The sequence below is a fragment of the Stegodyphus dumicola genome, chromosome 4 (assembly GCF_044657685.1).
Source record: "Stegodyphus dumicola isolate Sdum_Otavi_A_Nest chromosome 4, ASM4465768v1".
In the NCBI taxonomy this organism is placed as follows: domain Eukaryota; kingdom Metazoa; phylum Arthropoda; class Arachnida; order Araneae; family Eresidae; genus Stegodyphus; species Stegodyphus dumicola.
The window spans coordinates 29134228-29158622 of record NC_140771.1 but is presented as its reverse complement, the minus strand read 5'-3'; the positions used below and the strand labels follow the sequence as shown (position 1 = coordinate 29158622).

At 33.9% G+C, this 24395-nt stretch overlaps 1 protein-coding gene across 2 annotated transcripts in view; it reads right to left on the bottom strand.

The window, feature by feature from the left end:
• The window catches only part of E(z) (histone-lysine N-methyltransferase E(z)), a 106391-nt gene that overhangs the window by 22505 nt on the left and 59491 nt on the right, over window positions 1-24395 (bottom strand). For both annotated transcript variants that reach the window (XM_035351013.1, XM_035351014.2), the window contains exons 10-12: window positions 22021-22198; window positions 16536-16702; window positions 7551-7815 (exon numbers count right to left, since the gene is read on the bottom strand). In XM_035351013.1, coding sequence (XP_035206904.1) covers window positions 7551-7815; window positions 16536-16702; window positions 22021-22198 — 610 coding nt within the window. The remainder of the gene's footprint in view (window positions 1-7550; window positions 7816-16535; window positions 16703-22020; window positions 22199-24395) is intronic.

Genomic DNA, 24395 nt, shown 5'->3' with positions numbered 1-24395 from the left:
ATATACTTAATAAATACCTTATAAAGTGATTAACATTTTAACCAATCTAAATGTATAGAACATGCAGCAGTAAATATTACTACTGCCAATACAAACAACAATAACTGCTGCTGCAATGAATGTAACAGAATGAGGTACTGCAGTCAATGATGCTTCAGTTCTTCACTAGGATTTAGCTGCTATAACCTTTACAGTTGTTACTGCACTAGTCTCTGCGAATTATGGAATATGTGTGTTTATTTTATGAATGAATCAATTATGGATAAGGTGGAGCATGTTGTCTATTAAAGAGACGTTAGATGTTCCATGAGCCATGAGGTCGTGAACTGTCCTGTTCACAAGTAATTTCACAAAGGTTCTAATGAGTCAGACAACCCTACATAAAATCCCCAACATGTAATGCTAGTGGCTGGAATACTAGATACACATATTAGATGTGATTGGGACTTATACTTGATAACACTCTGCTCTACAATTTTACTGATGATAATGCAAAACTCTAATACACTGGTCTCCACAGTGTTGCATGCAAAAGTGCAATTTCTTTGAAAGATAATGCCCTGCTACTCAAGAGTTTATAAGCTTTATTCAATGTGCCAATTTATAGTTGTGCTGAAATATCAAAGTACGCAAAGGTTGTCTTATAAAGAGTTGGTGACACTGTAGATAATGTTATGCTCTATGTGCAGGTACTTATTATTGTGCTATAGATTGATTAATTCCTGAGCTAGGGTGTATGATGTAGTTGTGTAATTCATACAGGCCATACAAATATGACTGTCTGCATTCATTAGCTCTACTATGATAAGATCACTGCAATTCTGCACATCACTCCAACCAGTGACTGCATGCTAAAACAGTTGGATTTTCATCAAAGCAAGCAATATCTGCATTGAAAGGCAGTCCACAATTACTGCAATGAAATTCAAACATGCTAATATGAGTTTTGTTTTCTTATGCAAAGCATACTTAGACTTTCCACATTATTATTATTATTTTTTTTTTTTAAAAAAAAGCAAACACAATTTCTGGATGAAAAACTCATTTTCTACTTTTTTATATTTTAGAATGGAGTGGCATTTTCGATGCACATGCATTGTATTACTAATCACTTGAATTATATATTATCACGCAATTGTCAAGTTTTTCAGCCTTCTTCATGACTTACAAAAAAGTAAATTTTAAGCTATCACAACTTGATAATAAAAACTTGCAATCTGATTATAATTGGTAACAATGTTATTTTCCAGACAGCCAAATACACCATTACAGGATTTAAAATTAGGGTAAAAAGCATCCTCAGATCTGCATTAATTTTAAATAATACACATTGCACTTCCTGGTTATCTGTAACCCCTCTGAAAAGTCATGAAAAAGTATTTGTGAAGCAATCCAAATCTGCCTGTAGCACAAGTATGTTTTGGCCAGTGTGATGTGTTGAAGTTGTACAGTTGTCAAGTTTGTGCAATTCTCTGATTATTATTATTATTATTTTTTAAAGTGACAACCAATCACTGTGTACACAGAAAAACGGTGAAAAAATGAAGAATTTCTTTAAAAAGATAAGTTTTTATTATTGATATTTCCTGATTTTTTAAATTTTATTGATTGATTGTTCTTGCATGACATTTAAAGCGTACTGTCATTTTAAAAATGGTTGTTGCCTTTTGTGCAATAAGTTAGGGAAATATTAGTCATCAATTTGCAAATTTTGGTGGGGGAATGGATAATAAGAAAGTAAAAAAAAAATTAATTATTAAACAAACAAAGATTAAAAAAAAAAGAATGTTGTTGTTATCAAATAGCACAATATGTTATAAAAATTTTAAATTTTTTTTACAATATTCTAATCTCTACATACAGCAAAAGGAAGAGTCTGTCTGTTTGTGTCTTTTGTTTGTGATGCACATAAGCTAATAGACCCAGAACTAAGAAATTTGGTACACAGGTGCATCTAGACAAGAGGCATTGTACCACGAAGCGGTTTTTTTTTTTTTCTTTTCTTCAAAATTCGAATGAGGTTTTTTTTTTTTTTTTTGATGAAATTGCATCAAATTGAAATTCTTTCTCATTATATCAGCCCTGTTGCCACTAAAAAAATGAGGGCAATAATTCTGTGCAGTTTTTAAATTTAATGATTCTCTTGGATACTGAATGTCTGCCGAGAGAAAAGTGATATAATTGCATCAACTTATATTTAAGTTTTCACAATTATTTCCAAGGAGATTTTCGAAAGAATTCTTTTTTTAGAAGATTCTTGAAAATATGCCTCAGCCATCACGAAAAATGAAATATTTGCATGCAAGATGAGCAAGTGATAGAGGACATGGAGAATCATCCCAGGCAAATCAAACAAAAAAAAGAGAATTGAGACGAAGGAGGGATAGGAATTTTAGAACAGCAGCAAGAGCAAGGTCCAAAGAAAGAAACATAAGACAAGAAAATAATAGGAAAGCTACAGCAGCAGCGAGGGCTAGGGAAATGCCCGAAGAAAGAAACATAAGGCAAGAAAATAATAGGAGTGCTACAGCAGCAGCAGTGGCAAGGGAAAAGAAAAAGAAACAAGACAATAAAATAATAGGAGTACTACAACAGCAGTGAGGGCAAGGGAAATGATTGAAGAAAGAGAAACAAGGCAAGAAAGGGATAGGACTTTTAGAGCAGCAGCAAGAGCAAGGGAAATATCTGAAGAAAGAAAAAGAGGACTACAACAGGATCAATTTGCTACTGTTACTGCTCGGTTGCAAATATGGAGAGAAAAAAAGAAAATGCAGCATTCTCCTATAATCCAGCAGTGGATTATGCTTCTGATCCAGCATGTGACATTGGATCAATGTCAAAAAGATGCCAGTACTGTGTGGTCATGAAGCTGAAAAGTGAAACTCAAGGTTATGTGTTGCAATGCTGGAAAAGTTCAACTGCCTTTATTGATAGATCCTCCAGATATAATACGTAGGTTGTTGACCGAAGACTCTAGAGAAGCCAAACATTTTCAAGACAACATCCTATTCCTGCAATTGAAAGTTTGTGCACCTATAATGCTGTTGAGAAATTTGGATCCCTCTTCACTCTGCAATGGTACAAGATTGTCTATCAAGAAACTCATGAAAAATGTTATTGAAGCAACTATTATGACTGGTATGCAAGAGGTGTTCTCCCCAAGAATTCCCATTATATCATCTGATGTACCATTTCATTATAAACAGCTTCAATTCCCAACATCTTTAGGTTTTGCAATGAGTATCAACAAGGAACAAGAACAGTCTTTAAAGGTTGTTAGGCTTAACCTAAAAAGGTCCATGTTTTTCACACGGCCACTTATATGTTCTAGAGTAGGAAAAAAGGATAATCTTTACATCTTTGTTCCCAATGGAAAAACAATATATTGTATCTAGAAGCCCTTCAAGAATAGCAATAAATTAACTCACTGTAACAGTTTATGAAATGCATGCTTAAAATCATCCTACGTCTGAAAGAGCTCAAAGGCTTTGCTTTACAAGTTAAATGGCTGTGATATGACTGCTGACACATTTTCTCAGAAGATTACCTAAATTATCGTAACATTTTAACACATCATCTTATATTGGGGCTTTATTAAAATGTAATGCTTTTTCTGTATATTTTATTCATAATTTTAATTTGTAAAAGTAAAAATTTCAGAAAAAGAACAATTCAAACTGTCGAGTAAGAAAATGTTTGAAAAAATTAGACTTATCAGAAATGGCATGGAGATATATTTATTTTATTGTAGAATTTTTATATAACTTTTTATGCAGTTATGGTGGTAGTTAAGAAGGGGGATATAACTTACATTCTAACAAATGTTTAATACATCTCATGCAATCAATTTGCTAAAAATTCAAGCTATATATATTTTTCAGGTTTGCCTTATACATTAGGATCGTATGCAAGGGGGGGGTTGGAATCTTAACAAAGGAAAAAAAGGTGGACGAACTTACACAGGGCCATCGGTCCCAGGTGTTCTCTTTAGGCACTTTTACGGCACATTTAAAAGCCAGACGAAGGCTGGCAGCATAGTGGCTAGTCAGGAATATACTTCATTATTTTGAATATAACTGAAACACCTCATCAGGAAGTATCACACTGAAAAAATATACCTGAGCAAAACTACTAATTATGAGCATACAAAAGCTGATGTCAAAGCCAAATGCAGTTGTACAAGATGGCAGAATTTGGTGGCAAAAAAAACTAATATTGATTCTGCTTGCAACATGTATTTCCCAGATGAAGATCAGATGAAATATTTGATTAGTAAATACAAAGTAAAGACCATGCCATTTGCTTATCATAGAATATCTGAGTAGTAAATATAAAGCTCATACAAATTGCTTATTATAGATAAAACAGATCTGATGTGAATGAAAAGATAACTTTTATTTTGTAAAAATATGAATTTTTCTCCTGATCACACGAAGCGCTTGAACAATATAAGCAACAACACCAATTCCCACTGATTCCCTGCGATTATCGTGCATTCGGCACGATGTGTTATGGTTGTCATAAAGCATATATGCCCCAAAGGCAATTAAAAAAGGAAAGTCTGTTAGAAACCACTCCTCAGAGAGAATGATGAAGTAAAAAAAGGGCCAGAAACCACTCCTAAGAGAGAATGATGAAGTGAAGAAAGGGCCAGAAACCTAACAGGCCGGTAGATTGGTAAAAATCATTAAATGCACTCCACAAAGATGTAGCGCAATCTAGCGAGCCCAAGCAGGGTTAGAAACAGTCACTGTGCAGTGCTGAGCAGGAAATTTAAAGTTCCAGATCATCAAAAAGTTCTACAAAACACAGAGCTATCTGTTGTCTTTTTAGATTTCAGCTTCTTAAGCTGAGCAATAAATTCCAGAAATTTACTGAAAAATCCAACAAATTTATCAATCAAATTTCCAGCAGAATAATCTGTCATGGAATTGGAAACAATCTTCTTAATGTGAGGAGATGAGGCATGCGCAGAAGCGTTAGAGTAAGGAGATGCTTTCCTTGGTTTAGAAGTCTTCTTAATTCAGAGTCCGCTCAGGAGGAGGATTATCATTAGAATTCATATTTCAAATTTTAGCCTTTAAATCTTCTAATATTAACTTTTAATTTCAAAATAGTTCTCTTTTTATAATTACTTCAACTGGTGTCATTCTGCATCAAAGAAACGAGAAACACTGGAAGTTTCACCTTAGTACCATGGGATATTCTAACAAGCTGAGTAACCTTTGTCACAAAGTTCTTTTTTGATGTCATTCACATGAGTCATCAGTTAATCCATATATGACGGTCTTGATAGGAGAGTCATGCTTATGTCTGAACATACTAAACTGTACTTCTTAGTTCATGAAAATCGCAAGTGCATAGTCCTGACGTAAATTAAAGATAATTTTTATTTTATGAATGGTGGGAATCATCAGTTATCCAAGATGGTACAGTTCTAATTACCACTTAAATTCAATTTTACTACAGCTTCTATAGATTCTAGGCAAGTTTTGGCCTTTCCTGACATACATATATTAACTAACTGAAAATTAAGAGTCTTAATATTAAGATAAAAAGTTTATTTAATACTACTAGCTTGCAGATTACAAAATATAAATTAGAAAGATAAATCACTCATACATTCACTGTGGGAAATTAAAGATGTCTTGTTCCTACCAAATTAAACATTCTCACAAGAATCACTGCTTACAATTAGATCAATTAGAATCTATCAATTAGATGTACCACAGAATTGTTAGATTAAGTGCAAGCCAAGAATTTGGTTATAGCAATTAAATCAAACTAGACATATATAAATCTTGAAATCTGTATTACAGAAATTTTTATTTTCTGGAAGAATAGAGAAATAACAAAAAGAACAAAGAAAATAACTTACAAGGGGTGATCAAATGAAAAGGTACGAAATGACACGGTGGGTACAAATGTAGACTTTATTCAAAATATACACCATAGGCCTGAGCACAATGATCCCACTGATGAACACGCCGCAGGATTCCTTGTTCCCAAAATTCCTGTGGCCGTGACGAGACCCAGTCCTTCACAGTGTCCTTGAGTACGTCGTCCGAGTTGAAGCGCTTCCCTTTCAGGTGTTTCTTCAGTGGCCCAAACACATGGCAATTGCAGGGCGACATGTCCGGACTGTAGGGCGGATGGTCCAACGTTTCCCACTTGAACTTGGTTAGTTCCATGTGTGTGACTCTGGAGACGTGGTCGCGCATTATCATGGAGCAGAACCACACCCTTCGTGAGCAGCCCTGGTCTTTTCTTCTTGATGGACCTGCGTAGGCATCGAAGCATCTCACAGTACACATCGGAGTTAATGGTTTTTCTGTGCTCGAGGAATTCCACATGCAGCAGACCTTGAACGTCGAAAAAGATGGTGAGCAACACCTTGCCTGCTGACGACACGGCTTTGAACTTTTTAGGGGGAGGTGACGACGCATGCTTTGTCTCTGGCTCATAATGATGACACCAGGTCTCATCACATGTGACGATCCGCTCCATGAAAGCGGAGTCTTTCTGATACCGAAACAGATGATGTTGCAGTTCCATTTGCTGGTCGGTGACCTGCTTCGGAACCCAAGCGGCACACACCTTCCGATATCGCAACCTGTCTTGAACAACTGTCCACACGGTTCTACAGCTGACATTCACCTTCATTCGCAATGTGACACGCCGATCACTTCTCACTAGATCGTCCACCTTGTCGATGAGATTGCTCCTGATGAGTGTTTGCCTGGCCTGGTCTCGGGTCATCACCCACGCTCCCACGGCCTGCACAAAGACGGACACTCCATTTCCTGACAGACTTGTCAGAGACACATTTCTCTCCGTAAACTGTCACCATCCAGCGATGCATAGTTGCCGGTTTCTCACTTTCTGCTGTCAGAAATTGGATAAAACCTCACTGCTCCTCAGTCATTGAATTTTGCAATGCGAACGCCATCCTGTCCTCATACGGACTGCCATTTGGATGCCGCTTTTGATAAGAGCCTCTGCTCTTTCCGGCGCACGCGGGAGCTTGCACATGCTCCGATCCCAGTCAGAGACTCCAACTGCATCCTGAGATGTCTCACTATGTTCTCCAATGGTGAAATGTGCAGAAATTTAACTGTTACATTTTTACATCGTTTCTTACCTTTTCATTTGATCACTCCTTGTAAATCTGCTTGAAAAATAAAATTTTACAGTAACATATTAAAATTACTTTATTCGTTCTTCAAAATTTCTTGCAATTTTACATAATTTCTTCATTTGCTATTCAACACGAATCTCAGATATGGTTAATAACATTTTACTGAACAATTTAACTATACGTTAAATGAGAAACGATCAATAACCTTTGAAAGCAAAAATTCAGAATGAAAAACTGCAAAGATGAAACTCATACTTTCAATATATTAGCAATTATTTGAAACTAAAGTTATTTAAGTTATTCAGGTATTCCTGTTATTTAAATTAAATTCTTAATCCCCCTAAAATAACCATCAAGAAAAAGATATAATCTTACATAACAAATTTAAACAGCAGAAAACTAGTATACTTACATTCAGAATTGCAATGACAAAACTTTTCGCAAAAGTTCTGAGCCATTACACAGGGACAGGATAAATCACATGGATGTCCTGGATGATCACACGGGCTATAATTATAAACATGGTTTGACGAAGAATCTTTTTTCAGCTGGATCTTCCGGCAATGCATGGACCACAACCTTTGTTTCTTCTTCTTCTTTCGAGGAGGAGTGTTATCAAGTGTATAAAGCTCTTCTGGATGATAATCTGCAAGTTCTTTTTGAGCAAAAGCGTATGTCTATAAGGGAAGAATACAAATAAAACTTGATTAGGCATGCAAAAACTTGAGAAATTTACAAGCTGAAAACATAGAACTGCATCAACAAAAGTACTTGATTTAGATAAGATGAAAAGGGTAATAAAATAACAGACGGTTATTGAAAGAGAAAATTTTTGAAAAAAGGTAAAAGAAGAATTATGGGAAGTTAATCAAATGTTAAAATTCAAATAGGAGTTGTTAAAAAACATTTGTCTTATCGTGATATTCTGCTGTAGTAATTTACAGAATTAGATTTATGGACCTCGCAAGTTATACTCACAAGTAGGTCTCATGTTTCAAGGAGCACCAAAATCACTATTTATTTTTTAAAAAAAATAGTAAAGATATGTAAACACAACGTATTAATTTTATTTAAAATGTATTTTCCCGATTGGCAACAACAGTTTGTTCTAGAACGGTAATAATTTGAACAGTAATGTTGACGGTAATGTTTCTGAATAAAGCAAGTATCTAACAATTAATGTTTGATGGAATGTGTTTTTAATAAAGGAACCAAAATATTGCTAACAGATATGTGGGCACCAAATACTACAGGAGTGGCCAAACTTCAGAAACAATAGGAACTGCATGGTAGATTTCATGAATGTTCGAGAGCTACAGGTCTCCCTACATATTTTTAAAAATAATAAGCCATGTTTCCAATATAAACTTTGAAGTAAATTGATGAGAATTCAACATTTTATATGTGATTAACATGGTTATAGTTCGACTGCCTCATCCGTGACCACAAGTGCAAACATGCATGCACCATTCGGACCGAATTATTCTCAAAATAGAATGGAAGGATGGGGACTTTCTTTCCCTCGAGTATATAAGTTCTCTCTTTCTGGAGAAGAGAAGACTTTCACATCGCAGTAAGTAATAATGCCCCTTTGGATGAATGTGTTTTGGCAGAATGCCAGCCAAGGTTGCATTTGAGATGGTCGAACTATAGATATAAATATGAATAAATGAATATTATACCTACTGCTTTGTTTTCAGAAAAATCCCAAGAAGATATAAATTTATAACTGTAACTGTTGTAAATTTATAACTGTTGTAATATGCAACTCAGCGTTCTTCTTTTATGTAGAAAAAACAAATATGTGTCACATGGAAAGTTTTGCATTTTTCAAACCAATATGTATTTTCTTCTAATTATTTTGTGACTGCTGATAAAGAGTTATCTTGACTGAAGTGGATATTTAAATCTGGTCTTTTCTGCTCATGTTGCTTAATTCTAGCATTTATTGTTGTGTCATCATTTTTTTCCAAATGTAGTGTTAAGAATGAAAGACCTAGAAGTTCATTTTCATCAAGTTATGCTCTTTTATTTTAAAAAGGAAAAAAATGCTAGTCAGACTGCTCGTAAATTTTGTGCTACATATGGACAAAGGGGCTATTTTTGATGGCCCAGTTTGAAAAGTTTAAGCGTGAAAATTTCAGCTTTGAACACAACATCCGTTTTGGATGACCATTCGGTGTAAATAGAAGCTATAGCTGAAAATCGATGTTACACAATTCAGGAGCTATAAGACAGTTTAAATACAGTAAGATGCCTGCTTATAGCTGGTTCATTTAGGTTTACCACATTTTTTACCAGAAGAAAAAGGATTCTCTGAAAATTGCATGCAGCACTAGGTTTCCCAGAAATTGAAAATAATTTATCTGAATTACTTTTTCTCTGTAGTGTTACATAAACGTATTTTATTATTTCAAACACTTGTTGCTGGTATTGTAAAAATAAATTTAAGTAATGTAATGATTACTACTAAACTCAGTGGAGCAACAGCCCTTGTTGACGCCAGAGGCGCCATCTGTGAAAAATTAGTGTTCTAAAACGATGACACTGATGTTCCTTTATAGTGCCCATATATATTGAGTTTGGTTGTGTTTCCTAACTAATGTAAAAAATTCAAAATGTATTTTATCATGCAATGAAATTCATCCTTTGTACAAATGCTCTGTTTATAAAAACATGACAGTTAGCGATAGAGTTGGGCTAGTGAAATCGAAACATCTGTGTTTCAACTGTTTAGGAAATCATAAAGTGATTGATTGCAGCAATAAATTCCATTGCGGTATTTGTAAAAAGAAACATCACACAACTCTTCATTTCCCTCGCGAACAAAAAATAAACAAAGGCATAGTTGCGCAGGTGGTGAGTCATGAAAATAAAACTACTCAGTCAAATTTGGACACTTCGGCTACATCATTTGAACCTCTGCAAGCTAAAACGAGTACTGATAAAAATTTATTTTCAATAACGTGCAATCTTGCGAATGAATTAAAAGCTGTCTTACTCAGCACTTTTGTTTCTTTAATCACAGAGGCATCGGGTCACTTTTAAGTTTGTTAGATGTCGGTGCCAATTCAAATTTTATGAGCAAAATGTTAGCAGATTTGCTTCAATTAAAGGGACAAAAGACTAACATTTCTGTTTCAGGAATAAATAATTTGTCTTTGAATATAAAATCTAGAGTTAGTGCAACTATTTTAACTAGAGACAAGAGTTTTGAATTAAGTTTAAATTTTTTGGTGGTTCCTAAAATAATAGAATATATGCCTTCTAGGCCTCTTGAAATTAATGTTTCATCTTTAGATAACGTCAATTTAGCAGATGACAAATTTTTTGAGCCAGGCTCAATTGGATTTCTGATAGGTGCAGAGCATTTATATGAGCTTTCAAAACCAGGTCAAATTTCCCTTCAAGATTCAAATTTAAGATTATAAAATAGTGTTTTCGGCTATGTTGTAAGTGGGACTCTTCCTGCTAAAGGAGAAAGTAAATTACATTGTGGGCTTATTACAGATAATTTGGAATTAGAAAGAGCAGTAAGAGAGTTTCGGAAAATCAAAAACGTAGAAAGAGAGTCTGAGATTTCTAAGAGTAAAGAAGCAGAAATTTGTGAGCAGTATTTTCTCAAAAACTATTCTAGGACTGAAACTGGAAAATATGTAGTTAAGATACCATTTAAGGAAGATCCAATGTGTTTAGGAAATTCGAAACAAATTGAGCTTAAGAGGTTGAACTCGTTGTGGACTTGTTTAAATAAGGATGAAAATTACTTATTATTGTACTCTGATTTTCTACATGAATATAGTGAACTAGGTCACATGACTGAAGTAAAAGATAAAGATGAGCAAAAGGGGAAATATTATATTCCCCACCTTGGCATTTATTGCCCTGAGAAAAGTTCGACACCTTTGAGAGTAGTGTTCAATGCTTCGACTGCAATGTCAAAAAGAAATTTACTGAATTCAATTGAGTATAATGGTGGTGTAATTCAAGAAGACTTGTTTTCAATTATGGTACGTTTCCAAAAACATATTTATGCTTTACAGCGGATATCAGAAAGATGTACCGAATGATATCGATTCATCCTACTCAACGGCAGCTACAGAGAATTTTGTGGAACAGGGTGCTAACAGGGTCCAGTTCATTGAGTTCGGCAAAAGAGCTACAGCATGAATTAATTCAGATTTTAAAAAGTGCAACTATGACTCTGCACAAATAGTGTAGCAACAATCTGGAGCTTGCAGTTAACAATGATGAATACACATTTCAGAGCGTGAATGAAGTGTCAGTCCTTGGTGTTTCCTGGAAAGCAGACAAAGATTGTTTTAATTTTAAAGTGAAACTAGAAGATGAGTGTGAAATTACTAAAAGGCAAATTTTCTCAACAATAGCGAGAATCTTTGACCCACTTGGTTTAATGGGTCCCGTGATAGCTAAAGCTAAAATATTTCTTCAGAGATTATGGATTTTCAAGCTCAACTGGAACGATCTTCTACCTGAAAAAGAGGCCAAAGAATGGCAACAGTTTTTCTCTGAACTGCCACATATATGTAAATTAGAAATTGACAGATGCATTCTTGTCACAGAAGCAATTGTTATTGAGTTACATGAATTTTGTGATGCCTCTGAGTTAGCTTATGGAGCTGTAGTTTTTTGTAAATCTGTCTCCCAATATGGTGAAGTGGTGGTAACAAGTAAATCAAAAGTTTCTCCTATAAAGCAAGTTGCCATCCCAAGATTAGAGTTATGCGCAGCTATATTGCTTGCGAAGTTAATGACTCCAGTAATATCTGGTCTAAAACATAATGTGAATAATGTATTTTTCTGGAGTGACTCTATGATTGCAAAAGGAGCCCTGTTGTATGAAAACGTTTGTGGCTAATCGAGTTGCGGTGGTTCAAGAAATGACGGAGGTGTGACAGTGGCATCACGTCCCATCTAAACAGAACCCTGCGGAACTCATATCAAGAGTTGCTGATCCGATCAAACTTCGACTGTGAACTGTGGTGGTGTGGTCCCCCATTTCTTCTTCAACCTGTGATGACTAAGTGTCAAGATGATATCCCTGAGAAGTCCGAAGAACTGTATCTTCGCAAATTAAAACCACCAGTAGTAAGTGAAATATGTGCACTTATTAACACTTCTGAGCCATTAGATCTCATCAATAATTGTTTATCTTACAACAAATTGCTAAGAGTAGTGGCTTGGTGTAAGAGATTCTTACATAACACCAGGCATCCATTGCATGCTACACACGGAACATTGACAACCAGTGAACTTTCTAGTGCGTTATTGTGTATTGTGAAAAACGTTCAATGAACTTCATCTGTGACAGAAATCCAGTGCTTAGAAAAGGGTGCTCCAATTCTTAATAATAGTAAACTATTGAATTTGTGTCCATTTTTAGATCATGATGGAATACTCAGAGTGAGCGGCAGACTGAAAAACAGCAACTTAAGTGAAATGAGAAAACATCCTATTATCCTGCCAACTAAACATAATTTTACTGTAATTGTGATTAATCATTTTCATGCAGGTGCTGAAATAACACTATCACTTATAAGGAGTAAATACTGGATTGTTTCTGCAAGAAATGTAATTAGAAAAATTAGATTTAATTGTATGCTTTGTTAAAAGGTAAATTCTAGGTCTGAGCAGCAACAGATGGCTGATTTACCAGCCGTAAGAGTGACCATATCAAGAGTTTTTGATAGAACAGGACTCGATTTCTGTGGTCCATTTGTGGTAAAAAATTTTGTAGGTGGAAGTAAACGGGTAAGAAAAGTATTTGTATGTATTTTTGTATGTTTCACTATGAAAGTTTTGCACTTTGAGATTGTAAATGATTTAACAAGTGCAGCATTTATAGCAGGACTTAAATGCTTTATTCCCAGGCGAGGTAAACCCTCAGATATTTTCAGTGATAATGGGAGAAATTTTGTGGATGCTCATAGAGAATTAAGAGCGATTCTAAAATCTTTATTTAAGGATAAAAATGAGGAAGAAATCAAAGGTTATTTGGTTACTGAAGGCATAAATTGGCATTTTAATCCTCCCTCAACTCCTTCCTTTGGAGGTTTATGGGAAGCTAGTGTGAAATCCCTTAAATATCACTTGAAACGTGTGGTGGGAAAAAACAACTTATGAAGAATTTTTTACTCTAATTGTTCAAATTGAATCTTCTCACCCTCTTTGTCCCATATCAAATGATGTAGAGGCATTGACACCTGCTCACTTTCTTATTGGCTCATCTTTAATTGCACTGCCTGAACCTAATTTTACAGATATTTCTATAAATCGAATAACTAGATGGCAAATGATTCAGAAATTAAATCAAAATTTTTGGAAAAAATGGTCATCTAAATATTGAAAAAAACTTTTAAATAGACCTAAATGGTATAAAGGAAAAGTAGAAATGAAGAAAGGAGATTTAGTTTTAGTAAAAGATTTGGATAATTACTCTCCTTTAAAGTGGCATTTAGCATGAATTATTAAAACCCATCCAGGTCAAGATAATATTATTCAAGTTGTGACACTTAAAGATAAAAGTGAAACCTATAAAAGGCCAATGACAAAAATTGTACCTTTGCCTTTTGTTCATCATCAAGATTGAATTTGTATAATTGTATAACCATCATTATTATTATCTTGGAGCATTGCGTTTATATTTTATAACTTGTGTTCTAAATTTATTGTTGAATGTAACATTCAAGGCCATGCTGGATGTTGACGCCAGAGGCACCATTTGTGAAAAATATGTAATATTTGTATTCTAAAATGATGATGCTGATGTTTGTTTAGAGTGCCACCTTGCGATTAATTTGTATTGAGTTTGGTTGTGTTCTATAACACCATCGAGAGATGTGAACTAACTATGCAGGTTTTTGAATAATTAATAAATTTTAGTATACAGTCCATTTTTGAGTTGTGTAAAGCGAGTTATTTAATTATGAGTATAACTGAGCTATTGCGGGCACAGCCCTAATGGGCCAGGGCCAAGGCCTGCAGTGCCCTGAAATCTGTTTTTTTGACCGTAGGCCACGGGGTGTGAGAGCATATGCCCTGAACAAGTGGTCAGCTTGTTGCAGGACCCCTGGTGTTTAGTCCCCTAGCGAACTCGGGATGAAAAGCTGAGTCAACCTTGCCCAGCCCAGGGATCAAACCCCAGACTTGTGGTGCAGCTGCGTTATGTGCTAGCCACTGCGCCACCAGGAACATAATGATTGATTCAGTGATAAATACCATAATTTTTAATATCATTGATATAAAAAAAAAATAAATAAAGCGACAGGAAAAAGCATTTCACTAGAAACTAAAATGCAAGTGCTTAGGAGACTAGATAGTGGTGAGTGTCAGCGTCAAATTTGAGTTGCATTGAAATTGTCACCTTTAACAATAAGGACAATCTAAAAAAAAAAAAAAAGTCATTACCAATTACTACAAAAGACTCTGTGACTAGAATAACCCATTCTAGAAATAATACGATACAGGAGATGGAAAAACGACTTTCTATATGGATTGAGGGCAAAATTAAACGTGACATGCCATTAACCCAAGCTACGAGGTGTGACACACAAAAAACAAGACTAAGTGTGTTGCAATAACTGTTTTAGTGATGTCATCTCACACACCTCCTCTATTCAGGCGGCCAGTTTTGACTTAACTGATCACACCAGTTGGGAGTACTGCATCACTGAGTGAACATGTGCAACTGCATTCTGCCTAGAAAAAAAAAATGTCTAATGTAAAAACCGAACGGGGAATCAACATCAAGTTTCTTGTGAAACTTAAGAAATCAGCCACAGAAACATTTAAAATGTTAACTGAGGCTTATGGAGATGAAACTTTGTCTCATGCACATGTATTTGAATGGCATAAGCAGTTTTCAAGAGGAAGGGACAAAACAAGCATGTTAAAATCAAAAATCGAAGTCAATGTTAACTGTCTTCTTTGATATTAATGGAATTGTAATGATTGAGTGGGTTTCTGGTGGTCAGACTGTTAATCAGCACTACTACACTGAAGTACTAAAAAGACTTCATGAAAAAATTAGGGTAAAAAAGGCCTTTTTTTTTTTTTTTTGTTTACTAAAGTTAAATCTTGCTTAAAGAGAAGCCATTTTACCTCAGTTGAAGAGGTTCAGGCAAAAACGGAGAATCTCCAGAACAAAAAACTCAGTCCAGAACTATTACCAGCAATGGCAGCACCAAATGCAGAAGTGTGTGGATACTGAAGGGGACTACTTTGAAGGTGATAATGTCACGGAGAACTGATTCTGTAAGTACAATGATTTATAGGACCAGTCTCTCTCTCTCTCTCTTTTTTTTTTTTTAATCAAGCCTCGTATTATAATGGAAAAAACGAGAATAATTTTTAATCACAATCAGATTGAAACAGGGGAAAATCTGAAACTTTCAATGCAAGTCAAATATGGTTTAATAGAATTAAACATCAAAATAATCTTCATAACATACAGATAACAGGAGAAAAAGCAAGTGGAGACATAAAAGCGGCAGCTGAATTCCCAGCAACATTAAGAACAATAATTGAACAATGAAACTATTTTCCAGAATTAGTTTTAATGTTGATGAAATGGACCTATTTTGAAAAAGAATGCCAAAACATATATTTCTATCCTGTGAAGAAAAACGTACACCAGGATTTAAAGTTGTGAAAGATCACTTAACACTTCTCCTAGGTGCTAATGCCAATGGAGACATCAAATTAAGTTTGTAGTTAAAAGAATCAAATTAAAGGAATAATTAACTGAAGTGTAGAGACCTACACTTTCACTCACTTACCTACAAAATTGCCTTTCCTAGTAAATGAAAATTTCTGAAGCTCAGCTTATTTCTCTGGTTTCAGGAGTATCTCCTGCATTGCAAAGTGTTTATGATGTACATCAATCCAATCTTAAATGGTCACAAGATTTTAATGGAAGGCACAACAATTCCACTGATATTTACTCTTTTGGTACCATTCTTTTTTTTTTTTTTTTTTTTTTTTTTTTTTTTTTTTTTTTGTTGTTGAAGTAAATGTTTCAGGAGATTTAGTCCTCTTCTACATCACACTCAGAATCTAAAAAATCTGAACTAATGCTACTAAACGAGTCTGCAATTTGATTTCTGAGAAGCTTCGTAATTTTGTTCTTTTCTTTGATATTTTCAGTTTGAATAGGTTTTCATATTAATGCTATCAATGGAATTTATTTCTGGGCTGTCATTTTGTATGTTCTGAATTAGCTGCTTATTACTAGGAAATTATATTTTTAATTTGAATTAAAAATAAGCAGAAAAACTTGCCCTTTTTCAACAAAAAGAAATGATCTCATACAGAATTTTAGTTGAGAGAATATTATTAGATTTTATTGATAATAACATAAAATACACAAAACAATTACCTGAGCACAAGTCTTTGCAGTTAACATTTGTGCTATTGCACAATAATTACCCACAAACACTTTCCACAAAACTCTAAATAAGGATTGCTCAGCACCAGTCCAAGTTGTCTCTAAATCTTTTAGATTGAGCTTGCTAGAGATGGTGTGGTTGACAACATTAAAATTTCCTAAAGAACAAATATTAATCAGAAAAATATTCATACAAGGGATACAATTTTAACTTTTGAAGCAATTTTCAAGGAAATACACACGTACAATGATCCTAAATGATCACTGTATGTGATCATTGGATTGCAGAACAGTGAAAATGAGTAATGGATACTCATAATGAAGTATAAATTTAAAAATAAATATAATCATAGTTTAATTAGCTTCATGAAGCAAGGTCTTCCCATAACAAAGGCCCACCAGTAGCCAAGCAGTAAAACTAGTAGATCAACTGGGGTTTGAATCCCATAAAACCAGCTGGCTGCACTGGCATTTTTGTGGTTTCCCACATGTATAACATGAATGCAAGCCAGTTTCCCTAAAACGTTCTCTGCAAAGGCATCCCTCCGCTTAGGCAGGTACCCTCATATGCTTTGCCAGAATAAAATAAAATAACTTTTCATAGTATATACCCTAAACATTCAATGCATACTAATCAAGACATTTTTCCTGCAAGCCATACAGTACAGAATCTTTTAATGTAAAGAAGCTATCTGGAAAAAAATGCATGTACAACACTAATAATAAAAATGATATACAGTCAAAAGTCGTTAATCCGGACTCGTCGGGACTTCGGCGATTCCGGATTATCGATTTTTCCGGATTATAGATCATCAGTTTAAATCTGGTAAAATGGCATGCAGAAATTATAAAATTAAAAATATGAAACCATAATTTACGAAATAAAGAACAATTATGATCTACAGGGTATTAAAATTTACAAAAAAAAAAAAGCTGAATATTTATTTGTTTACTTTATTTCTTTCAATGCAAGTTGTTTAAGTTGCTTCATTTTTTATGTGATAATACATTCTCTTTAATTCTATAAACAGACATAATTTCTTGTTCAGTTACAAAGTTCCGCTGTTCCAGTCTTACAATTGCTGTGTCGAGAATACCGACTAATTTGTCAATCGAAATTTTTTCGTTTTCAATAACCTCTGTCACTTTCTTCGCTCGAAAGCGAATTATAATGACGAGGCATTTGATTTAAATCAGATCAAAGACGAGATGAAATACTACATTGAGTAAGCAATTATAAGCCAAATAAAATAAAAACATCTGCCCTTAAGATAAGGATAGTGCTGACAGATCAACTTCCAATTCATTGCACGCCACCACAGCGTTAAATATAAACAAAGTTTAGATAAACAAACGTTAAAGTTTAGATAAACAAAGGATATACCTTTATCCATTTTTTGCAGCAATTCCACTTTTTGTTTAATGGACTCCGAAAGATACTTTCGCTTTGTATATCCTTTACATATTAGTAAATATATATCAAAAATTCTATTTGACATAATCGAAAGTTCAAGCTTACTTTTATAAAATTGCTCTAACAGTCTGCAAAAAATAATAATCCGGATCCAATTCGAAGATTAAGGAACAACGCAACCTGCAACATTAACTGAAATAGATAATTAGATAATTTTAGCTTAGCTTATCCTGTCCATTATACATTAAACGCGTATTCGTAAACGTATTTTGCGCATGTGCAAATTCGCAGAGGTAAAGGTCTTACGCGCATGCATCAACGCGACGCATGCGCAGAAAGTTTGTAGCTTTGAGGTCCGGATTATAGATCATTCCGGGTTATGGGTATCCGAATTAACGACTTTTGACTGTACAAAGCACAGGAGAACAAAAACTTTATAACTTTCCAAATTTATCTACTATTAAAAATTTCTGAACAAATTTCACTGGAAAAATAATGTGATCTGCCTACGAGTTAGTTGGGTGGCAACTCTGAAGTTTTAAAGAAGGTCTAAAAGGAAATTAGGATAGGATGGTGGTTTTACCATGGGGGGGGGATATTAACAAGGCAAATGTTGTAAATTAATCAAGCATTTTGAAAAATATCTCCTGTAACTCACTTCTAGTAACTGTTGCAGCGCTAAATGAACACCGACCATGCCCAGGAACGATATTCCATGATCCTTTTTTCCTTTTTCTCTATTCTTCATTACTATTACTCTCACTTGTGTGCTTGTATATATATATATATATCTTTAATGTATCAGTCACTTCTCAATATTTTAGTCAGAACTGAATAAATGTTATTTATTCATAAATATGCCTTTCTATTGTTAATGGATACATGATGAAACAACAAATTTTATTTTGGAGATTTAACTTGCACTGCCAGACTTATGAATAAAAGATAAACAAGGTTTGCTACTTTTATCTTCAACAATCATATGAAAAATTTGCAAATATCTGGAAACATTTACACTACCAATTTTACAAAAAAAGTTGCAGTCCACAATTGCATTAACAATTTTGTGTCAGAGAAATTATACTAACACCGACAACAAAAAGGTTAAGATATATATGAAATAGTAACACAAGTGACTAGTACATAATTAATAAGCTTTATGCCAGTTATTCCTTAAATTGACATTTTCAAATTCTAAAAATATTATCAAGATTGTTACATGGGTGTATTAGAATGAAATGTTTTCTGACTAGCTCTCTTGATTAAAAAAAGTACATTACTTACCTAAGTTTCAATATCATATTTGAAACAATCACCTTGTGCAGTATTGCACAGGTTCCAGGGTTCCTGCCACTGTTGGAATTTAACTTCTAAGTAATTTTGCAGAAGCAAGTGCATAATATTTTAATTCTGTGGTCAGTAGCCAGGGAAAAACCTGGTAGTAACCTGCCATGTTCAACTCCAATGATAGGATTCTCTGCACAGATCCATATGACACATCAATAACGTTTGCAGTGTTACTTATAATCCTCTGACAACCCCCACACACAAGTTCTCAGATTCATTTCACATTTTAGGAAGTGATGTTCATGGACCTTCAAGGAGCATTCTTCCACCTTTGAAATGCCTGTGCTACTAGAAGCACTGCATATGACTCGAGGTTCCTTCGCTGTAAACTTGGCAATACATCTTTAATGCTTCTGTGGCCGTTTAGTCCAGTTTTAACATGAAATTTCACACTGACCACGTTACACCTTTCTGTTCATAATATAATTGCACTGCACACATGTGATCATAAAAACACCAACATAACAATTTTCCATTAACATTACTCTTGGACAAATGTGATCACATTATTCAGCACCTATTGTACATCAAATTAGGATTTCCATTTAAATGGTGGGGTGTTTGGTGAGTAATAATCTACATAAACATATTGGCTGTTTAAAATACACTATTGTCTAGTAAAAAGTTTTCATATTTAGAAATTGATTAAGAATCAGTACTGTTTGTAAGTACTGATATGCAATAGGTGGTGATTTTATATAGTTTACGTAAGAATTTTTTTCAAGAGTTAGTGTGAATACTAAATTTCCTTAAATATTTCAAAAGAAATGGTGAGAGGGGATTTTTGTTTATTTAACATTTTCTTAACTAAAGCCAAATTTCTAATATGTGTTTAATAAAAGATAAATTTAAAAATATAGTTTTTAAAATTATATGTATGTTTATTAAAATGAAAGTCAGATGAAGTACCTAGTACCTACTGTATTTGCCAGTGTATGCACCCCCTTGTTTATAACATTTTTGAAGCATAAAACTTTATAACTGATCATTATAATGAATTTACAGTATTTTAAATATAAATGAATACAAATACAAAGTAATACTTTCTGCAAATACCCAATCTATCTGGAATAGAACACCTTTTTAATCTTCTTTGTGAAAACCCAGACACTCATCTCCAGAGCTAAATGAAGAGTCACTTGAAATTACTTCTAAATTAGCATCTGAGTTCTCATACAACAAATTGTTCTCTGTGCCATCCAGTGCATTACTAATGCCACACTTCTTAAATGATTTAACCACTATCTCTGTTTTTAGAGCATCCCATAAAGCGCTTTGATCCATTCAAAAATAGCAGAAATTTCCAGAAATGAATATAATAAAAAACTGAGTATCGGCATATAAGACGTACCCTGTTTTTCAGACAAAAAAGTGTGTCTTACATGACGGGCAAATACGGTAAACATGTGATTCTTCATTTTCATTTTCTCAATTTAGTAATTTGACAAAAAATAACTGAATAGTTATTCAAATTTTAAAATTTTTTCCAGAATGGTTTTAAATGAAAGAAAGTGTAAAGGGCAGTGAAGAGAAATGTTTCAAGAATTAAAATAAACAAATACTAAATATAGAATACTAAATTTTATTCATAAAATTAAAAGCATGGTATTCATATATGGTGGATCCAGGTTACATGAAAATGGAAAAATCACTGCCCACTTTTTAAATGAATACTTCTACTGGATGTTAATAATTTACAGTTTCAGTTTTTAGCTTAAAACTGAAAATTTTGAAATACTGAAAAAGAACAAAGCTCTGAGTTTTTGAATCTCAACACATCTGCAAAATTTGTGGGATTCAAGTGTTCCATCCTTAATTTTTCATGTTTCTGAAATTATTTCACACCAGTTTCCTTTGGATGAAATTCACATACCAATTTGTTTTCATCTTTCAATAAGAATACAGCTAAAAGGTATTGTGATTAAGCATATAACATGCCTTCACAGACATTTTTGAGTGCCTGGCAAGACCCACATCAGTAATTTTCAAACAATTATGCTTAATTTTTTCATCAAAAGTTGGATACAACCTGTTTATGATTAAAAGCTGAAATTCTCAAATTCAAGGTTCAAATTTTGGTTTGAGTTCAGGAGTATATGTGCTTCATAATATATTTTTGGTGCACATTTTAACAAAATTTTCATTATAAGTTCTTTATTATTTTCACATTTAAATATTCACATAAATACATTTATTTATATGACTGAAATATATTAATTAATATATAAAACTGTTACTGTTATATAAATGTGAAAAATAATCAAGATAATGTTAAAATTTTTTAAGTATTTGATATCAGAAAAAATCTAAGAAAATTCTATAAAATATGTGGAATTCTTTGCAAAAATTCGCATCAATGTAAAATTATTACTTTTATCCCATTAAAGCAATTCTGTAACCATTAGATCTACATTGACAGCCCAGTACTATCATAATGCTGTGTAGAATGCCATGGAGAAATAAGTAAAATAATAATAAAATTTTGTAACACAGATATTACTTCAGCAAGTCTGAATGAACAATTCCATGAAAAGGGCATATTTAGATAAAAATGGGCTCTAGAAATAATAAAATGGTTAAAGGAAAATTATTCTATTTAATGAAACAAACAAGAAAAAATTTAATTTTAATAAAAGATGACAATAATTAAGTAAATAATCACAAAAAACTGAAAGTTTAAAACATATAGCAATAAGTGGAAAGGTAAAGTACAACCTTCATTGTTCTCTCTTTCAGGAATTACTCTCTTCCGAGAACTTCTCAGACTATCATTACTGTCTTCACTGCTAGCATCATTACCACTGTCTACAGACGTCTGCTTCATCATTTTAAGTCGCTCGTTGAGTTCTTTTTCTTCCCGTTGCTTTTCACGAAGTTTTTCTTGAACGAGATCCTATAAAACACAACAACACGAATTTAAATTTATAAAATATTGACTTTGGTTATTAAATACCTAAAATACAATCATCTTATTTATCCGCCACAAACAGGTAGACATAACACAGAATAAGCAAAAATATCAGATAATAGAGACGTTTTAAGAAAAAGGCCTATTAAACGTCAAACTTTGCTATAATTTTACACATTATGAGTCTAATAATCATATTTTTACAATTAAACAAAACAGGAAAAATTAACTGATAAAATGAACTTAAGTCACAGAACTCTTTGAAGTTAGAGATATGTTACACTAAAAGCATAAGGTAACAAAGAAAGTTCATGCAGTTTTTGAGAACAGTTACTTTTGGTGCTTTAGTGTTGTCATATTGATTCCGATTACTTCATATGTTTACATTCCTTTCAAACTCTATTCAGTAGAGAGTTGTACAGTGGATCACGTGTTTCGCTATAGGTTTTGTAGGAAGCACAATCTTCAAAAAACTTGTTGTTGGAAAAGGACATTTTGAGGCCTATTTTGCTTTAAGAGTACAAATTAGGAAACAAAGCTGCTAGAAGAATAGTACTTTGTGCTTGAAGTGACATTAGTGAGACTGCCCAAAAGTAGTTCAGCTTATTATCTTACGGAGATGAACTGCCTTGAAGACAAGCCTTGCATTGGTCATCCGTGCAAGCTGGAGTTAGTCATGCATCAAAGTCAAGCTGGAGGAGGAAATCAAGCAGAATCCTCACAAAACCTGCCAGGAGCTTGCATATAGGTTTGGAGTATATGAAGAAACCATTCCATCACATCTTCATAACTTTGGGATGACATGGAAACTAAACAATTGGGTTCCTAATGTCCTGTCTGAGTAAAAAAAGCTCTAACGGTTGAACATCTTTTGTCGTTGCTGTCATGTCATAATAATGCTTCGTTCCCGGACATATCCTGACACTTGACAAAAATGGATCATGTATGATATCCTGAAGATGAAATATCATTGGTTGACCTCTGGTTCGGTCTCACTGCTAAACCAGACATTCACCAAAAGAAGGTAAATGCTGTGTGTTTTGTGAACCAGCAATAGAATTATGAATATTTAGAAAGTGGAAAAACCATAACTCATCAGAATTGCGAAGAGTTTAAGCTACTCATCACAATTGTGAAGAGTTTCAGCTGCACTGCACCAGAAACAGCCAGCACTGGTCAACAGTAGAGGAATTCTCTTCTTCCACGATAATACCAGACCTCATATGGCAGAAGCGACCAAAGAGGTCATCAAAACACTGGATTAGGAAGTTTTACCTCTGCCAACCTATTCCCCGGGCATCGCCCAATCAGACCATTACCTGTTTTGGGCCATAGATAGCCACCTGCGAGATGTTAAAAAGCTTCGAAAAAGTGACGATGTCAGAACGTCCGTATCATTACTTTTGGACTCCAGAAAAAATTTTTTTTAAAAAGGGCATTTATAAGCTTGTGTCTTGTTGAGGGTGTTTAAGACTTTTGTTTAAGATCTTTCCATTTTTCATACTTTCAAGATAGCTACCAGCTAGGCAAATGTTTTAGCAATTGTAGCCCTTACATCAGCCCAGACCTATGCACGCCAATAAGACAAATCCTTTACACTAATGTCCTTCAATTTCTTTAATCACTTTAGACAGTTGCTTCCAGCAATAGTCCTTTTTTATTGTTTCCAGCTCCTCTACATCAGGGTATATTGAAGCATTATATAGCAACAAAACAGCTTTTCTGGGTGCATTATTTCTTTAAAAAATCTTTTTTGCTGAAAGAAAAAATTACCCCGTTTCTGCCCATGTGAACAATATATGTCATAAATAAAGTAAATTTAGCTTTTTTTTTTTTTTTTTTGACAAACGGTTTTCAAGCCAAAGGCTTGGACACATTTGTCCCAGCCGTTGTTAATGGTGGGATACATATGTCCCACACGTAACAATCAACTTACTATGAGTGCACCTATTATTCTGGAAAACTTAATTATATGTATTATATAAACAGAATATTATATGAATTACATAAACAGATTTACATTGTATAGTACAGAGTATAGCATTCTTTACAGAGTATAACCCAACATTACATATAGGACAACTCATATTTGTTCTTTTTTCTGTGTTCATTTGTGTATAACAAGCACAGTAGTATCTTGATTTTCAATCTACTGGAAGATGACCCCAATATTCAGTACATT